Below are 21,656 nucleotides of genomic sequence, written 5' to 3'. Positions count from 1 at the left end.
CTTCGTGTGCTTCATGGTGGAGTGAGGGACACGTTAGTCCAACTAAAGGAAAGGTACTGGGTTGTCGGGCGACGGCAGTTGGTAAAACAAACGATCCGAAAGTGTTTGACTTGCCAGCGCTTCAACACACGCCCAGCCCAACAAGTGACAGCGCCCCTTCCACCTGATCGGGTGACACGAGCTCCACCCTTTGCCATCACCGGAGTGGACTTCGCCGGCCCCCTCTTCGTGAAGAGTTTAGGATCAGACAAGAAATCCTACATTGCACTATTTACTTGTGCTGTCACAAGAGGTGTACATCTAGAGATGGTTAGCGACATGTCCACGAAAACCTTCTTACTATACTTTGTTTCACCTTCGGTCCGAGCGCGGCCGATGTTATGATCCGAAGGGCCAATCAAACACCGCAAAAAGCGCAGCGTCATAGCGTGCTCTCTGCGCTTGATAAGACTAGCCGGTTGAGCAGCACGCACAGAGAGACGGTGAATACCGGCTGGTCCTATCAACTGCAGAGAGCATGCCATGACGTTGTGCCTCTTTCGCAGTTTGATTGGCCCTTCGGCGCATAACATCGGCCGCGCTCGGACCGAAGCTGAAACGAAGTATAGCCTTTCGTCGATTCATATCGCGAAGAGGCATACCACACATTATCTATAGTGACAACGCACTTTCATTTAAGAAAGCTAATCGAGATCTGACATGCATCTGGGCTGTCATTAGAACGGAAGAAGTGCGGAACTTTTTTGCAAATGCAAGAATCGAATGGAAGTTTGTTGTAGAACGAGCTCCTTGGTGGGGAGGATTTTACGAAAGATTAGTTGGTTCGACAAAACAAGCATTGAAAAAGACCCTTGACTCCAGCCGTCTCAATGCCGAAGAATTGACAACAACGCTAACTGAAATCGAAGCAGTCTTGAACTCTCGACCCTTGACCCACGTCTACGTCGAGTCTGGAGAGCCGGAAGCACTTTGTCTTGCTTTCTTCTTGACCGGAAATCGAATGACTTCTCTGCCAAGCTTGCGACAGCAAGAGATAAGAGACATCTCTTGTGAAAATTTCAAGAATTCTTTGGAAGGACAAGCAACGGGCACTGTACATGTTCTGGCGTAGATGGACAAGGGAATATCTCAACGACCTTCACTCGACGTCGAGCACCAGAGCGTCTGAGTGCAAAACGATTAAAGAAGGAGACATCGTGCTCTTGCGCGAAACCATGATTCCACGCCAACTATGGAAGATGGGAAGAGTTATGCAAGTGTTCCCAGGACGTGACGGCAATGCAAGATCCTGCAAGTTAAAGCTTCCTGGAGGAAACATTGTCAAACGACCAATTCAACTTCTATACCCCTTGGAAATAACGCAATGAAATGACACTGTCATTTAGGGGAGCAGTGTGTTGAAACCATAAAGTGCAAAAGGGACAATATTACCAAGCACCCATATAGGGAGAAGAAAAAAAAGTATGCACGCCGAGATCAGGAGAAAAGAGGAAGAAGGCGCTCGGCTGAAACGTGCACGAAGAGACAGAACGATGGCATCGTCACCTTGTGAGCGCATTCCTTTTCTTTCAGTGTAATTTACCTTTGCTTTAGCGATTAAATGTTTAACTATCCGTTGTACGGTGTCGACTCCCCTCTGTGAACGCAACAGCATCAAAGCTGCCGAGTAAATGAGATTTTTCCTGCGTTTCCAAATGGCGTGCAAGCAAAATGCACCATTTTTAACGATAATAAAGCCGCTATCGGGTGTTTTGTTAAACATCGCTCAAAGTGTAAATGAAAAAAACTACGCACGGCACAGAAACAAGATACGTATCGTATTGGTCCTCATTAGGGGGTTTATTTATTTTGATGCATTGAGTTTGGAATAATATGGCTGTTCATCAAAAATGCAAGGGTATATATTTTATTATACAAAGAAACAGGTAATTCTATTCATAAGCATTGATGGCAATTAATGAGCAGCACTATGTCAGTCAATACTAGTAGTGCATGCCTAGTTGTTGAGTTCCAAAGATGCATCCAACTTCGAATTTACGCTGATTTCCGTTTGTTATTTTTCGCAGTTCTGCTCCACGCTCCTCTAGAACAAGCACTAACTTTAAAGCTGAACCACGCTTTGTAAAAGTGCACTATAAATGCAATTTAAATACGAAAAAAGGCTTAAATACAAACATAATGTATTCTAAATTCATTTCAGGTGTATTTTGTAAATAAAAAAAAACAACATTAGTTCAAACCTTTACTATAACAAAAATATGTATTGCATATATATACTTCAAATAGACTTTGTGGGTTTTCTCTTTTGGGGGTACCACATATATAAACAAAGTTACGCTGTGGGTCCGTAGAACAACGTCTTTATTGACTGGGGACTGGCGAAACCGATAAAGCAGGCGCGACCGAACCTGGTGGAAGCCTCAGCCTGAGCGACGACGCCACACCTCCCAGAATCAATGCCCCTGGTCATCAACAGGTAAAGAAAGACAAATTTTCCTGGACGGATGCAGTTAACCGACGAGCAGAGGGAGAAAAAGAAACAGCAGCTGAAATTAGCTACAACACCGTAGCCCACAAGATGACGATATACCTGGGAATCACCCGACGGGAACCATCGTGCCTACCGGGTATCTTCATGAAGGAACGGGAGGCTCCACTTTCATATAACCAAGAAAACAGAAGCCGTTGAAGCAAATACAAGCCCTCTGCCAGAAGAGGCTGGCACCACACCTAGCTGACGACTACAAAGTGGTCATCCGGGCAAGAGATGGACTCATTTTTAGAGCCTGGACAACGAATAAGATCACGCAAGTCATCATCGCGACTGCCCGACTTTCCACCGCCAAGGCGGCCCAAGTCGCCATAAGGAACCGCCGAGATCAAAATCTGGTCGTCGCGAGTACCCCGGACATAAAATCCTCTACCCGTGTGCAACAGATTTCAGCGCTCCCATTTGACACCAAGCAATGCGAAGTTACGGCGTACCGGGCAGTCCCCGTTAACTCATGCAGGGGCATCATCTCTGGTGTCGAAACGTGGCCTACGGCCGAGGAACGGACTGAAAACCTACGCGCCTCCGGGGTCAACATTCTCTATGCCCAGATTATGGGAGAAACCAACACCGCTATCATCACCCTCGAAGGCATCGAGGTACCGCGCTACGTGTATCTATTGGGCGGGGAATACCCCTGCCGACTGTACCAGCCGAGGCAGCAAATGTGCGATGCGTGCTTAGGACACCGCACCGACGTCTGCCCACGACCAGAGCAGAGCTGCTGTACTACGTGCGGCGTACTACGTGCGAACACCCGGCAACCGACCCTCGCTGACCGGCTCGGCAAAGGGCCCCCTACAATAAGGGGCACGTCGCGCGTTAACAGCGGAAGAAAGAACAGCAACAACGAACTCCACCACCTCCGGCCCCACCGCCACCGTACACTACTTTGGCGAGTCACCACTGGCCGGAACTGCCAATCTACAAACGCGAGAACCCCGACTGCACCATCCCCACTAACGTGGAAGAGTAGGAATATGATCGCAGCAGCTCAGGTTCTCCCCCGGGACACCCAAGACACACCAAAACGAATGCTGCCCCAGAAAGGAACGACGACAGACGCAGCACAAGCGACAGTGCCAACAAGGCCAAGACCCAGGCCCTGACCAGATCGCGGAACCAACAGAGACATCATGAATGGCAACGACGGGCGGACCAGCAAAAGCAACCATAGATCCAAAACACCGGAGACTGGATACAAGGGCGCAAAGATGAGTTGGGCAGCGCGGCCTCCAAACCCTTCTCACTCCCCCTGTCCCGTGTGCCTCCCTCCCTTGCAATACACTCACACTACTACTGTGAAGAGAAAACACCACCTACCTCCCCCTCCCCTAAAAAAAAAAAAAAAAAAAAAAACGCCCACGGAATCGACACACCAGCAACCGAAGGTTCCAAACAAAACAACCCCGCAAATACACAGCAGCGATACGCCCAACCCCTGCAGGAATTGAGGAAGGAAATTAAAATGGACATAAAGGAAAACTGAACGCTGCAGACAAGAACTTAGAGCTGAGGCCCAGCGGCTCGGAGAAGAGCTAGGCCCCGAAACTCTCCAAAGACAACCACGCGACGAGCTACATGCTCTCATAACAGAGGAACGGCAAGATCTACGGCAAGATATAAGGAAGTATACAACAACAAATAAGGCAACAAATTGTGCAGTAGCCCCCCAACTAGTGTGAGCTGCTATCAGCGACACCCGACGCGATTCCCTCCAACGAAAGCAAACCCCCCCCCCCCCTACAAATCGACTCATACAATGAACGCGACCACCGCGAAACAAGATGAGTGCACCAGTACCACCATCCCGTCCTTGAACCCACACCCGCCTCCGCCTCCCATCACGCAAGTCAACACCCCTCAAAACCAACATCACCATGAAGGCGGGCAAGAACTAATAAAACACAGACCGTCGCTATTTGAGTCTCTCGCACTCCCTCCCACAGAAGTAGCGACACTCCAATCACACGTCCAATCATACCCCCCCTACAACCAACCCAAAATTCCAATCAACACGATGAACAGTTCACCCAACATTAGCTCCTCGTAAACACGAACCAGAAACAACGAAAATGCAACGCGAGTGTGGCCGTGGAGCTGCCGGGGGTATCGCCGCAAACGCGGTATCTTCACACAGTTCATCGCTAGAGGCCTCTTTCTACTAAGCGTATATAGTTCTCCGAGCCGACCGCGAAGCGTGTTCGACGATCTCTTCCGGGACACGATACAGGCCGCCCTCGGGATGACTGACGACCTCGTGATGGTGTACTACTTCAGTGCAACGCACCCCGCGTTGGGCTACGCCAAGGTTTTTCTTGACAATGCTTTCGTCTCCAGGAGGCAGTGCCTGGAGACGACCAAGCGAGGGACTCGACTCGCGACCCACCTAATCCCCCCATTGATACGTACACCTGGGTCACTGATTATTACCGCATATTGCTCAGATCGTGCCCCCCCCCCCCCCCCCCCACAAATTCCTTACCCGACTAGACGAGACAGGTTGGAGAAAACTTCAGACACTCTCTTTTCTCAAGCTCTTCCCCATGCCACTACATTTTTCCCGACAGATACCGGTGCGAATGCCCGGGCTTTCACTCCCCCGAACCCACTCTTTACCATTGCACCTTGGCCTACCCCACTCCGGTCGGAGTGGGGATCCCGACTCATTCCCAATCCATCTCAATCTTCTTGGGAAGCCGCTATGCCCGCCTCACATCCCGATCCGCAGCTCGTACTGCTCGATGAGCTAGGCGGGTGGCTCAAGCCTGCTGGGCCCTGGATCCGACCACGAGACTCAACGACACAAACCCCATCTCAATAGAGTTTGGCCAACCACGCAGGACGCACTTCTACGCGTAGTGCCGTCGTGCACCACGTGATGGCACCGCACGGTGCCGGTGCAATCAGTCATGAACAAGTGGTTTAAGTGCCATGCATTCGATTTTCTGTTCGGCACACCTCCCCTTAAATAGGGCGAAATGACGTGAGCGCGAGCTCTCTTCCTTTCGCTTCAAAGACGGCCAGCGAGAAGCGCAATACGTATCGAGCTCGTGCCGTCAGTAGTGCATGAACGGTCAAGGGTACTGTATCTTCAAATATTTATGCTTAATGGCCTCAATGCGTGGCAATCTCGCCTGCACGTCATGTCTCGTTAGTATGGACCCCGTTTATATGGATTCCCCGCTATATGGACACCGCTTGCGGGGACAAACTGAGGAAATACAGGGATTTTTGTCTCGTTATTATTAACAACTCATATTATGGACGATTTTTCACGGGAAAAGAATAGTCTATAATAACGAGACATCACTGTAGTAATATCCGAGGGCGAGAGCTCGAGGTCGCTGCTTTGAAGCGTTCTTCCGCAGAAGAGCGCTCGCGCTAGAAAGGCATGTCTCAAAGCCAGGAGCAGGGGCTAGCTCACTATTGTAGTCTTGATTGTAATCTCAGCTTATCGGTGGACGTGGTACAAATGAGTGAGCGTTCTCCGCTATTTCATATTCAGGACTAAGTAACTCCACAAGCGAGCCAGACTGCCGCGAACTGGCGCTGCGCTTCGGGAACTTATGACGTCGCGTCATTCCAACCGAACTTGAGAGATAACCACAACACAATTATGAAATATGTTCATTTGGTTTGAAATTTGTTTTATTGAATCCTCTGTTTCCAGCCCAGAAACCCTATTCTAGGTTAGTTTTTCTGGGCTGCCGGCCCAATATAAACCACATCGAAACAAAGAAATAAGGGCAAAACATTTAGTTTCCGTACCCCTTTAAAGCCACCATAACAGCGCGCTCGAGTCTCCTCCTTTCCCCCACTTTTTCGGCGCACAACTATAGACGCTTTACACACGCGCCAGAATACAGCCGCCATTGCTGACCTTCTCTTGTTTTACCAAGATACCGAGCCACTGAAATTGGTGTGGACGAGCCTCCACAAAAGCCAATGCTGGGGAGAAAGACAGAATAAAATCTAAGATGGCAATAACCTGGCCTGCTATGGTAATAATGAAGTGAAGTAAACGTAATAAGGGGAAACAAAAACTGAAGGTCAGTTATGGCGGTGCCCATGCACAGCTGCTGCAAAGCGTCTACACCCCTGTCAGACGGGCTAGTTTGGTGTCACTACAAGCGAGTGCGCTTCGCCCTTAGTGTCATTTCTGTAGTGTGCCACACGGCATCTTCCTGAGGAACACACTTGGCTTGGAGTGAGTTTGACGAACTCACTTCGCTCGATGGAGTGCGGGGCTTCAATATGTGTGTTTCAACAGTAAAACATAACAACTCAGAAACCAAAAGGGTGGCGTAAGCATTATTTTATATGAAAGAGAGGACATGCAGAAGAGTGGCATTGCAAAAAATGGTGGGGTGGACTTGGAGTTAAGGCTGATCTGAACCAAGATTAGCGCAGCGTGAATTGATAAAAGACGAAGACAAAGTCAGTAATTCAACGGCTGTCTTGGTTAGCAGAGAATGATAAAGCCTACATTTGTTTCAGCATGTAACTATTCGAGACAAAAGGATAATTATGATGTAATTAGGCAGTTTCAGGACCTCCTCGTAGACTTCCATGGAACGAAGCAGAACGCCAAAGTTGGATATGCTTCGTTCTTTATTTTGGCTTGCGATGATCGATGAGAATCATCCAATTGGCATAAAAATCGTTTATTAATGTAACGTTGTTTTATAGCACAGCTCCTAGGAGCTCGTTTCAGAGTTGAGCGGCGTCGGCGTAACCGCGTGTTGCATTAAGTACTGTTTCCCAAAACCACGCCACGTGTGACGTCACGAGGGCAAAATTTTCTCGCTAAATTTCGCGGTAAAAGGTTTTGCTAAGCTTGGTGGAAAATTTTTCTGCTAAAATTATGGGGAAAATTTCACCCGTGTGACGTCGCGTGACGTCACACTTACAATTTCAGGTGTCGTGTCATATGACGTCACACGTCAATTCAGCGGGAAAATTTCCTGGCTTAATTTGGCGGGAAATTTAGCCAAAGTTTTACGCTAAGTGGGATGGGAACAGGAGAGGAGGATGGGAGGGTACGGAGGGGGAGCAGCTGGCATACCCTCCCCTTCGTACCCTTCCCCCCTCCTCCTCAAGAGCTGTGCTCCAATTCGGCACTACAGAGAATTTTAAACGTCTAATTTTTTTAACGTGTCTTTATTAAGGGGTATCGGTGGCCAAGTGGGCTAGCGCACACCAGATCGGAGTACGTGGAGAGAAAGCTCACGCTGGAGAACCCAGTGATCCTGAGCTCAATCCCCAGCCCTGCCCGAAGAACACACATCCAATGAAGTGAGTTCGGGGAGCACACTACGCTCGCTCCGGTAGACCAAGTGTGTAATCTCGATAGCAGTGTTCAAGGAGTAAAAATAATAGAAGAAATTAACGCTGCGTAAAATTAATATTATTTTGATAGGAGTAATATTAGATACGCACTTGTTTTTGATTGGCAGGAAAGTTGTTCATTGTAGAAAAATAAGCCGCTAATTTAGTTTCCAGCCTTGGCCCCTGCGCGACGGCCAGCGACGGCCAGGAGGCACCTGCAAGACTCCACCAGGAATCTCAAGGTGGCAGAAGAGACGCGAAAGACTTTCTTAAAATGGTACTCGCCCAAATAGGGCAAGGTGTCTTCAAACCACAGTTCGTTCCTCTGGAAAGTCCACCGTTCTTGTCTGATCACCGGTAGGTTGTCGGTCATGAGAGCGGGTGGCTATGTTGAAGGCATTAACCTGCAGTTGCTCATCGATGTCATTTGAAATTCTTGCCTGTGCGTCGGCATTCAGGTCCAGCTGCCTCTCATCTGAAAGGCGTCGCGCTCTCACGGAGAGAAGTGCCCCAACCACGCTCGTCCACTGTTCAACATCGCGGATATCGCCCTCCCGCTCGTCCTCCACACACTCATGATCTTTCGTTGTGGCGAGTGGCGAGTGGCCGAGTGGGCTCGCGCACACTAGCTCGGAGCACGCGGAGCGAAAGCTCGCGCTGCAGAACCCAGGAATCCTGGGTTCAATCCCTACTTCTGCTCGTTTCGCTCGTTTCCATCTGAATGAGCATTGTACCGGCGTTCGGACGTGTATCACTGGCTTGTAATGGCTAATCGTAATTGTCAAATTGGATTTAAATTTGGATTGAAGCTCGTGACTTAGCGCAACAATGTGTGGTAACGTGTTTCTAATAAGTCGACGATGTTATTTATGAAAAAATGCGTATGCACTGTAATAATTTGCGTGCTTATTACTTACCCATCGTCATTGCCATCATTTTGGAGTGACACTAAGCTTTCCCGTGTAGCACCATTACACTTGGAGTGTGTTTCGACGGGTTGAAGTGCACTCGCTTGTAGTGACACTAAACTGGCCCGTCTGACAAAGGTATTACTGACAAGGTGAGAATGTAAGCGAAGCACTTCAGTTGTCCCGCCGTCAGCGCGAGCTTTTTACTCTCGAGCTCCCGCGTGCAGCCAAGCATGGCGGAGGGCACGGAGCGTACGCTGGAGCCCGGGCGTTCAAAAGAAATGTGTTGCGTTCTCATTTTGTCAGTGACTATAATTCGAGAACCACTTGAAAATATGCGGGAAACCAAGCAGCTTAACTCTACTTCTGTCATAAGATATATTTATAACGGGACGCCTGAATTTAAGAAACGAAAGCATTTTTATAGCAGATTCCCCCTTTAAAATGTTATATGTAACACTAAGCACATGTGCGCGCATAGGAGTAAAATAAAGAAGTACATTGAAATCTCGGATTCCAAAGAAAGTGTGAGACTAACACTCCCCCACTCTGCCTTAGTGGAGGCTTGTGACGCGATAGCTGTTACGTGCCGTTCTCTTCTCTTTATTCTGCGACCCACGCAGGTTGCGCGAGGAGGCGTTCACTAGAGGTGCCACAGTCTTCACAATGCCTCGCAGAACGAAGGGACGGGCTAAAGAGGAGTTAGCGAAACAGAAGCCGCGACGGGCTGAGGATGACGGTTTGTATTGAATGAAGATATATGAACTTTTTATGCTTAGTCATTCGCTATAGCGTTCGTCGGGACTTATTCAGCGGAATATAGTCTTCATATACACCTCGCAATGCCTTTTCATTTAGACAAAGCGTGTAACGAAGCACCGGAGAAAGACAGGTTATTTTTTTAAGCGTAGGTCCCATTAAAACTGTCTCAGAGCTTAACCTGTGTCCGCCACTGGACATGTGTTACAAAACGATAATTATAATCAATGTAAAAACTTAGCGGCCAGGCGAAACACCTTGATGTTTGACGTAGTTATGTTGAACCGAAGTACTCACCACACATTTCTGTCCGTTCGGTAGATTCGTATCGCTAATTTCATATTCCGAACTAGAGCAAGCTTGACGGCACTCCGTTGCTATTTCCTAGAAAATGTGTTAAAATGAAAATCAACATATGATGCAGTGTAATCGTGAAGAAATAAAACAAAGATATGCCACGTATTAACATTAAAAACGGGCGTGTTGGTAAATATACTTAAACAACCTAAAATAATAAACAGTTTTCGTCCCGTTTTCGTGTTTATTATTTCCGGCTGTTTGAATACCACGTATATTCATATATATTTTTACTCCTTTTATTCTGATTACATTTCACTTTTTTTCTTTATAAATTAGTCGCAGAAAACAGGCATTACATTAGTTCACACAAGGCAAAAGCTCACGTAGCAAGGTCCTAAGGTACCTAAGGTTAAATATCATGTATAATCGCCAACTATATATTGTTCTTATACCTCTAGTTAAAAAAAATGTTTGTACTTTAATTCTTTTGGTGTCTATATTTTCAGTTTAGGTACCATTTCTAGTGACTTGCAATTTTGACGAGTTATTTTCTAGAGATACTTTTATGAAATGTTTAAACATTTAATAAAGGACTTTTTCTGCAGCGAAGGATTTGAATGGTGGAATCCTATCATGGTTCGGACGGTTCATAGCTTAAATGTTTAATGGCAAGAAATATGGAAAATGGCGATAAAAAAAGTGAAAGCCGTTTACAAATCCCTGTAACGCCGAATTGGAGCGCAGCTCCTGAGGAGGAGGAGTGAAGGGTACTGAGGGGAGGGTAGACCCCTCCCCCTTCTCCTCCTCCTCCCCTCATTCTTTAATATGCTCCGGGGGGGGGGGGGTGTCACGTGACTTCGGGGAGGGGGTCACGTGACCTCGGGGAGGCGTGACCTGGGGGTGACCTCAAGGCCACGTGACCCCAAAGGTGACCCCCACGTGACCTTGGGGTCACGTGACCTGGAGGGGTCACGTGACCTCAGAGGGGTCACGTGACCTCAGAGGGGTCACGTGACCTGGGGGTCACGTGGGGTCACGTGACCTTGAGATGACCTTGGAAGGGGTCACGCGACCTTGGGGGTCACGTGACCTCGGGGGTCACGTGACCTTGGGGGTCACGTGACCTCGGGGGTCACGTGACCTCAGAGGGGTCACGTGACTTGGGGGTCACGTGACCTTCAAAGGGTCACGTGGGGTCATCTTGGGGTCACGTGACCTTGAGATGACCTTGGAAGGGGTCACGTGACCTCGAGGGGTCACGTGACCTTCAGGGGGTCACATGGGGTCACGTGACCTTGAGATGACCTTGGGGGTCACGTGACCTTGGGATGACCTTGGTTACGCCGACGCCGACGGCGACGGCGACGCCGACGCCGACGGCGACGCCGCTCAAGCCGGGAACGGGCCCCTAAGAGCTGCGCTCTAAAATAAAAGACGTTCACAATTCCCTGTAACGCCGGATTAGAGCTCAGCTCATGAGGAAGAGGAAGGGAGGGTACGGCGAGGAGGGTATGGCCCTACCTCTCCTCCGTACTCCTCCTCCCGTCCTCCCCCTCCTCCTCTCTCTCCCCCTCCTGCATCCTCCTCTCATTCTCCTCATCCCCCTCTTCCCCCACCCTCCCTCGTGACACTCGTGACGTTGCTCGTGAAGGTCGTGACATTTTACGTGACCTTCACTGTGAAGGTCGTTACTCTTGTCGTGACCTTCACGAGTGACCTTCGGGACGTTACTCGTGACATCACTCGTGACCCTAGTGACCCTCGCGACGTCACTCGTGACCCTCGTGATGTTGCACGTGACGTCACGTGTAACATGATTATGGGAAACGTCCCATAATGCAACGTGCGGTTACGCCGACGGCGACGGTGACACCGCTCAAGCCCGTAACCTGCGCCTAAGAGCTATGCTTTAAAATGCTGTCGTATGGCATCTGAGAATTGTCACGCGTGAAGAATTTCGGGATGATATGAGAGGCCTAATTGACGAAAAAAAACTTTCAGCTTTTCCACTCTGGTGGAGAAGGAAGACCAGCGAAGCAGCACTATGGTGGGAATGAAGTAATGGCCGGCCTCGAGTCGGCAAGCCAGAGTGGAAAAGGTGGAAAGGCTGACGCCATCAATGAGCGTCACTGATAGATGGCGGTAGCTGTCCATAGTTTTGTGGCATCATTTATTTGCTGCCGGACACGACACTGGGGAAACTAGCCCTTAAAAGCTCCGCTGTAAAAAGCTTTTGGCTCTCATTAAAAAGAAAGATGATTTACAAAATGCACCTTTTAGGTTGTTTATACCAGAGGCTGTCTGAATAGGTGGAAAACACTGTTTCATGAGGTTTAAGGATTTGAGATATAGTTAATAGCTTAAAAGAGCTCTATTTTCTCATTCGTAAAATCCGTATACTAAGAAAGATATCACAACGTGCCTTGCACTTTTTTTTTTTTGTTAAGATAATATTTGGCTGGAAGCCCCAGAATATTTGTGGTCTGGTTACTAATAGCTTAAGGAAGGTAGGGTGTGGGGAGTTCCGACCATCTTATAATTGTTCCGCAGTCAATGAGATTATTGCAATTTTATGGATCATCAGGCAAAGAGGGGGAGACCTGGGCTGAGTCAGAAAACCTTGTTCTCGATATCTGCTCTGCGCAACTTGGTTTACCATTAGAACCTGGCATCATTGAACGCGCCCACAGGATCGGTCGTTTCGGCCCGATTAAAAGCCGCCCTATCATTGTAAAGTTTTGCGCAACAAAGCAAAAGGACTTAATACTAGGGAAAGCTTACAAGTTCAAGGGTACCACGTTTTCTGTAGGCGAAGACTTTTCCCCTGCCGTGCGTGAAGCTCGTCGAGAACTCCTACAGTTTGCCAGGCCCCAAAATAAATCGTTTAAACTAAAATTGAATAAACTTTCGATAGGAACGCAGATTTTGTTTATGACCCTGAAAGCAAGAGGGTTGTGGAAGACAGGATTCATAACATCTGTGTGATCGAGACTCACCTCGGTGCCCCCAGATTAAAAAAAAAAAAAAAAGTTCTTTTTTTGTACTTTACACTAACATAAGAAGTATACTGCCAAAGCTTGAAGACCTTCATTTATTAACTGACTCTTGTGCTGCCGACTTTGTTTTCCTAACGGAAACATGGCTAAGACCTGACATAAAAGACCCTGAAGTGTTTCCCACGAATTTTAATTACAATATTTATAGGTGTGATAGAGAGTTCCGACGTGGGGGTGGAGTACTAATTGCTGTACGGAATCATATTGTAGTTTCTTTAGTTCAAGTTCCTACTTGCCTTGAAATGGTATGGCTACAACTGCATTCTCCCTCCGCGTGTATCTTTCTTGGTGTGTGCTATAGACCGCCCGACTTTGTTAATGGTTTTTTTGATAAGCTTCATGACGCGCTCTCTTTCATCTTCAACCAATCCCGAAACGCATCATGCATTCTCTCAGGCGACTTCAATTGTCCTTACATCATTTGGGATACTCTTTCGTTCTCGACTCATATTTCAGGAGAACTCATAGACACATGTCTTACATTTAATCTATCGCAGCTGATTACTCAACCTACCAGATCAACCCAAAGAACAAGTCATATTTTCGATCTATGCCTCACTACTGACACTACACTTGTTAAAAATATAACATACCACCCACCCATTAGTGACCATGACGTAATTCATTTCAACATTGAACTTGAAACTCAGCGGAAATCACCATATTTTAAAACCATTAAAGACTATAATAAAGGTAATTACTCCGCAATTAACAATGAGCTTGAAATATTTTTCGATAGTTTTGAGCATGACTGTATGAGCAGGACAGTCGATGAAAACTGGATTCTCTTCAGAAATAAACTTGCACACCTTGCCCACACTTACATCCCATCAATAAACATAACTTGTGACAAATCAAATCTCTGGTTCACAAAAACGCTGAACCGACTAAACAGAAAAAAGAAAAGACTATTTAGCCGTACCAAACAACTGACTACCGATCTCGCTTGGAAGCAGTACAATGATATTGCTAAAATTTATAAGAAATCTATTACAGAGGCGAAGGCAAAATTCTTTAGCAATGACTTAGTAAGCATTCTTCGCAATAAACCTAAAAAGTTCTGGGAGGTAATTAATCCAAAAACGTCTAGACCTGTACAACTAATGAGCGATGATCGGTTGCCATTATCGGATGAAGAAAGCGCACACTGTGTTAGCGACTACTTCGCCTCAGTCTTCACCACAGATGACCACAGTAAGATGCCTCATCTTAACAACGCATATCACAGTCCCATGGCTGCCATTGAAATAACGTATGCAGGTATCATAAGCTCTATAGAAATGTTACAGTTGTCGTCGAGTTCTGGGGACGACAAAATTAATTCCAAATTACTGAAAAACACTAAATTACACTCAGCTCGTTTTTTGTTAATTATCTTCCAACAATCTTTGTCTTCCGGCGAGCTTCCTACAGATTGGAAAATTGGCAGAGTGGTCCCCATACACAAATCGGGGGATCAAACTTCACCACCAAATTATCGTCCTATATCTCTAACCAGTGTCCCCTGCAAGCTACTTGAGCACATAATATATTCAAATGTTATGAAGCATTTCGAAAATAACCTCATCCTCTTTCCAAACCAACACGGGTTCAGACAATCATATTCTTGCGAAACGCAACTTGTACAACTTGTTCATGAGATACACAATAACATCGATAATAACATACAGACAGACGCCATATTCATTGATTTGTCTAAAGCATTCGATAAGGTATCCCACGGTTTACTCATGCTCAAGATAAACCAACTTCACATTCCTCCACTCGTAACATCATGGATAGGACAATTCTTAACCAATCGTACTCAGCATACTGTTATTAACAACCAGTCGTCAGCTTATTCTCCTGTATCATCCGGAGTCCCCCAGGGCAGTGTCTCGGACCTCTGCTTTTTTTAACATTCGTAAATGACCTACAAGATCGCATAACATCCTGTATTCGACTTTTTGCTGATGACTGCGTAATTTACCGATCTGTATCAAACCTGAACGATAACATAACCCTACAAGCTGACCTTAACCTAATAGCCGACTGGTGTAAACAGTGGAAAATGACAATTAACTTTTCTAAAACACATCTCGTTTCCTTCACGCGTGCTCATAGTCCTCTTTCTTTCACTTACACCATGTGCAGCCAGGTCATTACCAAGTGTCCATCTTACAAATATCTGGGTGTTCACTTATCTGACGATCTCTCATGGAACACGCATATAACACACGTCCTGTCTAATGCTAACCACTCTCTTGGTTATCTTCGACGAAATCTGAAACTAGCACCATCATCGGTTAAACAACTAGCCTACACTACACTCGTAAGATCGCAACTTGAATACGCGTCATCCATCTGGTCCCCTTGGCAACATTCATTGATAGCAAACATAGAGGCACTTCAAAAACGCGCAATCAGATTCATTTTTTTCAGATTACTCACGAGACACCAGCATCACTTCTTTACGAATGAAAGCTAACCTTGATCTCCTCTCAACCAGAAGGAAATTATCACGCCTGTCTCTTTTTCACAAGATTTACTATCATAACCATGACATCAGAACTTCACTATTATCTCCAGCCACTCGCATATTTCCTCGCATTGATAACGTCTGTAAAGTTCGTACAATTTTCGCCTCGTCAGTTTCGTTTCTTAACTCCACCTTGCCATTCACAATAACGGACTGGAATAGCCTGCCTAACAGTATCGTGACCCAGACAGATTATAATACATTCATATCCCAACTGACCATCCATCTGCATTTGCACTAATAGCAAAGTCAACTCGTGTTTATAGAAATGTTTTATTTGGGTATTTTTTGTTACATCAGCTGTTTTTCCCTAAAAATGTTTTAAGTGTTTTTTTTTTCCTGTTTTGGCTGCTTTATATAACAAAGTTTTCCAGCATGTAACCCACTTTTTTGTTTGTTCATTTATATAATGTTTCTTCAGCAGTTACTCCCACCTTGTGTAATGCCAGCATTGGCCTTCAAGGTTTAATAAATGATGATGATGATGATGATGATGATGATGATGAGTTGATTAGAATGCCAACAAAAGAATCATGAAGACAAAGCCTGGTCTTAAAAGAGGATTATCTGCGTTTCTTAAGCTGTCCTTAACTGTATAAACGTTTGCATCCCGCTCATAGCGCATGCTTCCGACATATCAGCTTGAACCACCGGGAATTTTCCACTTTTTTTGGTGTGTCAGTATAACTATACTGACATACCAAAACACCACTATAAATATACTGATGTCGATGTTTCAAATAACGTTCCGGTATTTGAGGGAGTGGGTGTGTCTTCGGATATGAGGCCGCTAATAGAGATGAGAACTTGGGATGAGCTACCTGAAGAAACTGGAATATTATTTCAAATGTATTTCTTTAAACACGATAACGTTCGTTATTGTAAAATGGCACCCCAACCCGATAGGAGGTTGCCGCGGTGTTGGATGACAATGTGAAAAGACTGGCGGTACCGGGCTCTGCTTTCCACAATGAAGTCGTCCATCGTACCTATTCGTGCTGTCTTCCTACATTGAATTCGTACCAACTAGCCCAATTTTCTATCCCACGAATGTTATATGTTTCATTGCACCAATACATATTGTATCCTGTAAACATTATTCTGTGACAACATCCGTTTGTTTCGCTTGATGCAATATTGCAAGTGGAAAGAAATTTGCTTGCGCGTAGATGCATATTAAATGATATTAGCACAGCTAAATATTAATGCAATTATTTATTGACCTGGACGAAATCACAAACAAGTCAAGATACTGAGGTATCACTATTTTGAGCAGTTTGTGATTTATATAACGCTTCCTGTGATTTACACGTCCTGTGACTTATATAACACATCCTGGTATAACACATCCCGTGTAAGAATATGCCTTAAAGTAAATTAATGCATAGCAAGAATCGAGATTATAATTTCCACCAAATCTATAAACATATCAGTTGCGTCAACGTAGCAAAATCGGTACCGGTGGGAGTGTTTACCAGTATAGCGTGCGTACGTACAGTGTCCAGCGTGTTAAAAGCCAGTTATCATACCTCGCCTTGGATATCCATTGTTCTGTAACCGGAGCACGCAGGATATTCTTCGTTGTCTTTTGTCGCGACGATATATGAAATTAAAATTCGAAACATACCTTTGAACATGGTTTATACAATTTTGGTGAGGCTGTCTCTAATTTATTTTACAACAGAGAAATGCGTGATTACAAAAGGAAACTAGGGAAAACAGTTTTTTCTACGCTGTAAAACAAACGCGAAATTCGGCGGCTGCACAAATCAAGCTTATGCTTTTACCAAACGGGCATTTAGGTGGGTGCAATATTGTACTGAGGAAATTTCATGGCGTAGTTATCTTACACTAAATTGAGTGTTGTGTTGCTGCGGTGTTTTGATTGAGATTCTTTTATGGGGGTCATATTCCGCTGATTGAATTGAGATATATTTTGCCAAACACTATGGCGTACGTGTGTAAGGTAGAGTGAGTTAGCGATGAGTGTAACTTTTGGCGACGACTTATTCTGTTGCCTGCAGCAGCTCGGGAAATGGCGCCCCAACATGCATTTATTGCTAGTTCGGTTGTCTGAGAAAACAACCGCCTTTGACTTTTGCAAGGTTGTCTCATTCTTTAAAAAAGAGAACTACGCCTTGAAATTTCCCAAGGAAAAATTCATCACCCAACAGCACATTCCGTGAAACTTCGACTCTCCCATGTGCAGGCGGCAATATTTCAGGTTCGTCTTACAACGTAGGAACCTCTGCGGCCACCCTATATAAAGCAACCAGCTCAGCGAAAAGATGAAGGAAAATGCCTGGAAATAAGTGTAGCAACTTTTCTTGATAAAAAGAAATAAGAAGAGGGTTCGAATAATGAATAGAGACCCTCCTCTGTGTAGTCAACATCATCGTTTTCAAAATCGAGTGCGAACGTGTTCGCGCAAGTTAAATCATTTTGGTAAAATTATGATTACCGATGTGGGGAACTGCATTTCGATTCATAATATTCACTGAGTATCGTTTCTTTACATATATACCTTCTATAAAATCTAAGAGATCCAAATTGAGACATACATATATTCCCGTCCTCTATTAAGTTTGCATTTCACATAAATTGCTCGTTTGGGCTGTAAGCGCGCTGGCCTTATTAAACTTCGTGAACATCTTTGAATTCCACAGAATATTTCCATGAATTTGCTCAGAGACTTGGGCCTACCAAATATTTATTTTTAAGTAATTAAGCTATTTAACTTTAAAACAAAACTTAACACTAGATAGAGATAGCCAAATTAGCAGTCCACACAACTTTTTACTTTAGGTGCGACCCAGCTGATGCTACATTCTGATGAAGTTAAAAAGCGGTGCAAAAAGTGCACAGTCGCGGCCCAAGTTGTCTTTGTGGGTTTGCTATAACCAACTGAACTAATCAAACTCACAAAAAACACAGCATCGCGGCGATTTCACACTGCGTGATTAGTTTAGTAGCTAATAGTGCTATACAGGATGTCTTCTTTTTAAGCTTAACATATTAGTTTAGAAAAAGTCCTGATATCAACACTAATGCTGTTTTCTGAAGGAAAATTCTACTGCCAAGGGGACGAAATATAGAGGGTAATCGTCGTGATCAGTCGAATAATTAACTCAAATTTGTTAATTAAGTTTTTAATTTGTGAAAATTGACAGTTGGTTCCAATTAGAAACTTGCTGAGCGTAATCAAAAACCGCTAAATTAGTAATATTTTTATAAAAACTTTGGGCGCGTGGGGAGCGTAGTATTGCGCTAAATCTACCACTCGTGCAAAAGGTACGACGCTAGGGCTATGATAAGAGACGGAAAAATTGCGCGGGCGCCTTATCGCACCGATAGCCTTGCTCCTGCTGTACGTGCGGGAAGTTTAGAGCACTACTGCTCTTCTTACGCGCTCAGAAGTCTTTCTAAAAAATACTGATTTAGTGTATTTCGATGACGCTCAGCAAGCTTCTAATTCGAACCATATCTCCATTTTCGATAATTAAAAAGTTCATTAACAAATTTTACTTCATTAAGCGACTACTGATCGTTACGATTAGCCCCCTATACTCTGTCCCCCTGGCAGTACAACCCACCATCGAAGCACTCACCAGGAGGTTGGCAACTTCCAGACTCACACTTTCCAGTGTACTTTACGTATTCTTCTGTTCCAAATGGAGCAACCTTAGCAAATATTATGTAAAACAAGTGTGACGAGAAAATATGTTTAAGAAACGGAAGGGAGTGTAATGTGCACAGCATCATAAATATTAGGTTTCAAACGCGTCCAACTAATATCTAAGCATATGCAAATGAACTTGAGAAAATGAGATAAATTAGTTAATTCATTCGGAAGTCACCTTGCATTTATAATTGTTGAATAATTATATAGTACATATCTTATCACTGTTTATTGCTTGTTGTTAAACGGGGAGAGAGAAGAGAAATCTTTATTCGAAGCGTCAGCCAATAGTCAGGCAATAGAAAGTCGTTCGTCAAGCAGAGCACAAAACACGATAGCCGCTTACCGAAAAACAAATTATTAGCTCTTCCACCATAAACAACGCAACATCAAGACGTAAGCACCGCTTTGCACGTAACGTGGTACATCTCCGTGTCTCCCGAGTTATTTCTCGTATCGGTTTTCTCTAACTCGCGTAGATAGCACCTGGTTTATTACTCAAGTTAAACCCAAGGACGTTAACATTCAGTAGTCGGCGGTCAGTTTGCTGTGAGGGGCACCGCGTGGGGTATAAATGTTGAGGCTGTCTGTCTGAAGTCAGGGGTGAATAAGGAACAAAACCTGTTCGAATCAAAACTAAAAATATTTTAACAAATTAATTGTATACACTCTATAATGATTGCAGTAGCCCACACATTACAGAAAGAGCTGAAATCTGCAAGATCTTTATAGAGGCTAACAAAAATACGAAGATGCATTAAGCTTGAGAATCTTGCATAATGCCCGACACCCTCGGAATCAAAGCAATAGTCGGGAGGTTAACAGAATGTCTTATTATACTCAAATGTAATAAAAACAATAGAGCAAAAAATAGAAATTATTTCTGTGAGATGCTGAAATTATTTGAAACTATTTTTATATTTTCCTATTCAGGCAGTTAAAGATTTGCTCAACCGGCTCGGGGACCATGTGCGACCAAAAATAATCAATGTTGCTTCAAGCGTGGGTAGGCGGTTACAGAAAAGATGAAGGCGAGGCCTGTTGGAGCAATGTTTTTAGATCTCTCAGTTTACATGCTCCACGTAAAAGCGTCGTTCAAAAACGGTTCTTTTCGACTTCGCGCAGGCGAGCAGGCACAGGCTGATAGGGTTCCTAGCGCTAAAGCTCCCCTATTGGCGACAGAGCGATCGAAAATGTCGCTCTGGTCAGCCCACCACAATTGGCCGAATGCTGAATATGACGTCACCAAAGGATATCAAATCGACGCAAATAAGAGGAACGTAAGAACTTGAATTTTGGCGGTGTGGGCAGTGTTACTTTGAGAGCGCTATGATTTCAGGTTTTCACCATGCTCATTAGAAACACCATTGAACTTGTTCTTCACAAGGTAATGACGTCACAAAAGGTAACCAAACAAGGGCGCCACCGAAACATCTCGCCGCTAATAGACCATAGTGCGAACTTCTAGCCTCCAGCGATAAAAATGAATAATAATGATCTAAAACGTAAATGCTTGTGAAGAGAGGGGATGCGCGTGAAACAAGAGTTCCGATTTTTACGGTACACTATAGGAATCGGTGTTGTTCTTAGAGCTCTGTAACAATGCATTTCTGACGTTCATGCATTACGATATGTGAGAAGGTTTCTAAAAAAAAGCAGCCTTCAAAAAGCGTAAACCCTTTACTGTGTAATGGTGTCAGCATAAACGAACATGACAGCACCCATGGAGCAGAGCAGACACTGGTCTATTAGCCCCGAGCGGGACAGATTGGAGCGCTGCAATCGCTCCAATTACACCGGTAATAACGTAAGCTTACGTTGTTCTCGGCTGTGGACCAAAATGCCCACCCATCGAACTGTTGTGTAATTGACCAAGGTTTTCAAGTACTTGCAGCACTTCGCATTGCGTGGTGTCTACTTGCCTGTAAATGTAACTTCCTTATACACGCGGCTCTGGCGTCAGCCGCTGATGTGGCGCTGCTGTCGGTGCGGCGTATGCGCACAAGCTTCACTTCTCGAGATTCTTTTTTGTAAGCTGTTTGTAAGCTGCGTGTTGGTCTATATACCTTTGCATCACTTATAAACCTGGCGAAAAATGCTGAGTCACCGAGCTATGGACGCATGCACAGCCTCTGATATGCCGCGCAGCAGACCTAGAGCGCATGCTCAGAAGGCGTTCCAGAGCCGAGCAGACAAAATGGCAGCGCGCCAAAGGCGATTTTTGCAAAGTTCTATACGCGTTCGTTTTTAATGCTATAGCGGTAAGGAACTCGTGTCGCAGAAAAGCCGGCGTCGGCGTCGGTATCGTTGTGACGGAAAAATCGTGATTGGTTGATAGGGTCATGACGTCACAGCCGCATGACCTCGCGCGAGAATTTCTAACAACCCACAACACTCACGTGAAACGGGATTGTGTCTTTCTTGTGTGGGCTGGTAAAAATAGACATCTCGGGTGTCAGGATAACACTGCCTTAGTTTATTCCGTGTTGTTACTTATATAGCCGAAGGTGGAAAGGGCTAAGTGTAGTAGAGGGCAAGGGAAAGGCACGTGGCA

General features: G+C 45.2%; 1 protein-coding gene across 1 annotated transcript in view; it reads right to left on the bottom strand.

Moving 5' to 3' along the window:
* Window positions 1-21,656, bottom strand: part of LOC120840204 — a 116,403-nt gene that overhangs the window by 63,349 nt on the left and 31,398 nt on the right. The window contains exons 4-6 of the mRNA XM_040210611.1: window positions 19,032-19,104; window positions 16,953-17,008; window positions 9,847-9,933 (exon numbers count right to left, since the gene is read on the bottom strand). Of these exons, the coding sequence (XP_040066545.1) occupies window positions 9,847-9,933; window positions 16,953-17,008; window positions 19,032-19,104 (216 nt within the window). The remainder of the gene's footprint in view (window positions 1-9,846; window positions 9,934-16,952; window positions 17,009-19,031; window positions 19,105-21,656) is intronic.

Source organism: Ixodes scapularis, unplaced genomic scaffold (genome assembly GCF_016920785.2).
Source record: "Ixodes scapularis isolate PalLabHiFi unplaced genomic scaffold, ASM1692078v2 PGA_scaffold1__304_contigs__length_218370807, whole genome shotgun sequence".
Classification (NCBI taxonomy): Eukaryota; Metazoa; Arthropoda; class Arachnida; order Ixodida; family Ixodidae; genus Ixodes; species Ixodes scapularis.
Note: the sequence above shows the minus strand (reverse complement) of the source record. Positions and strands in the feature narration are given on the sequence as shown.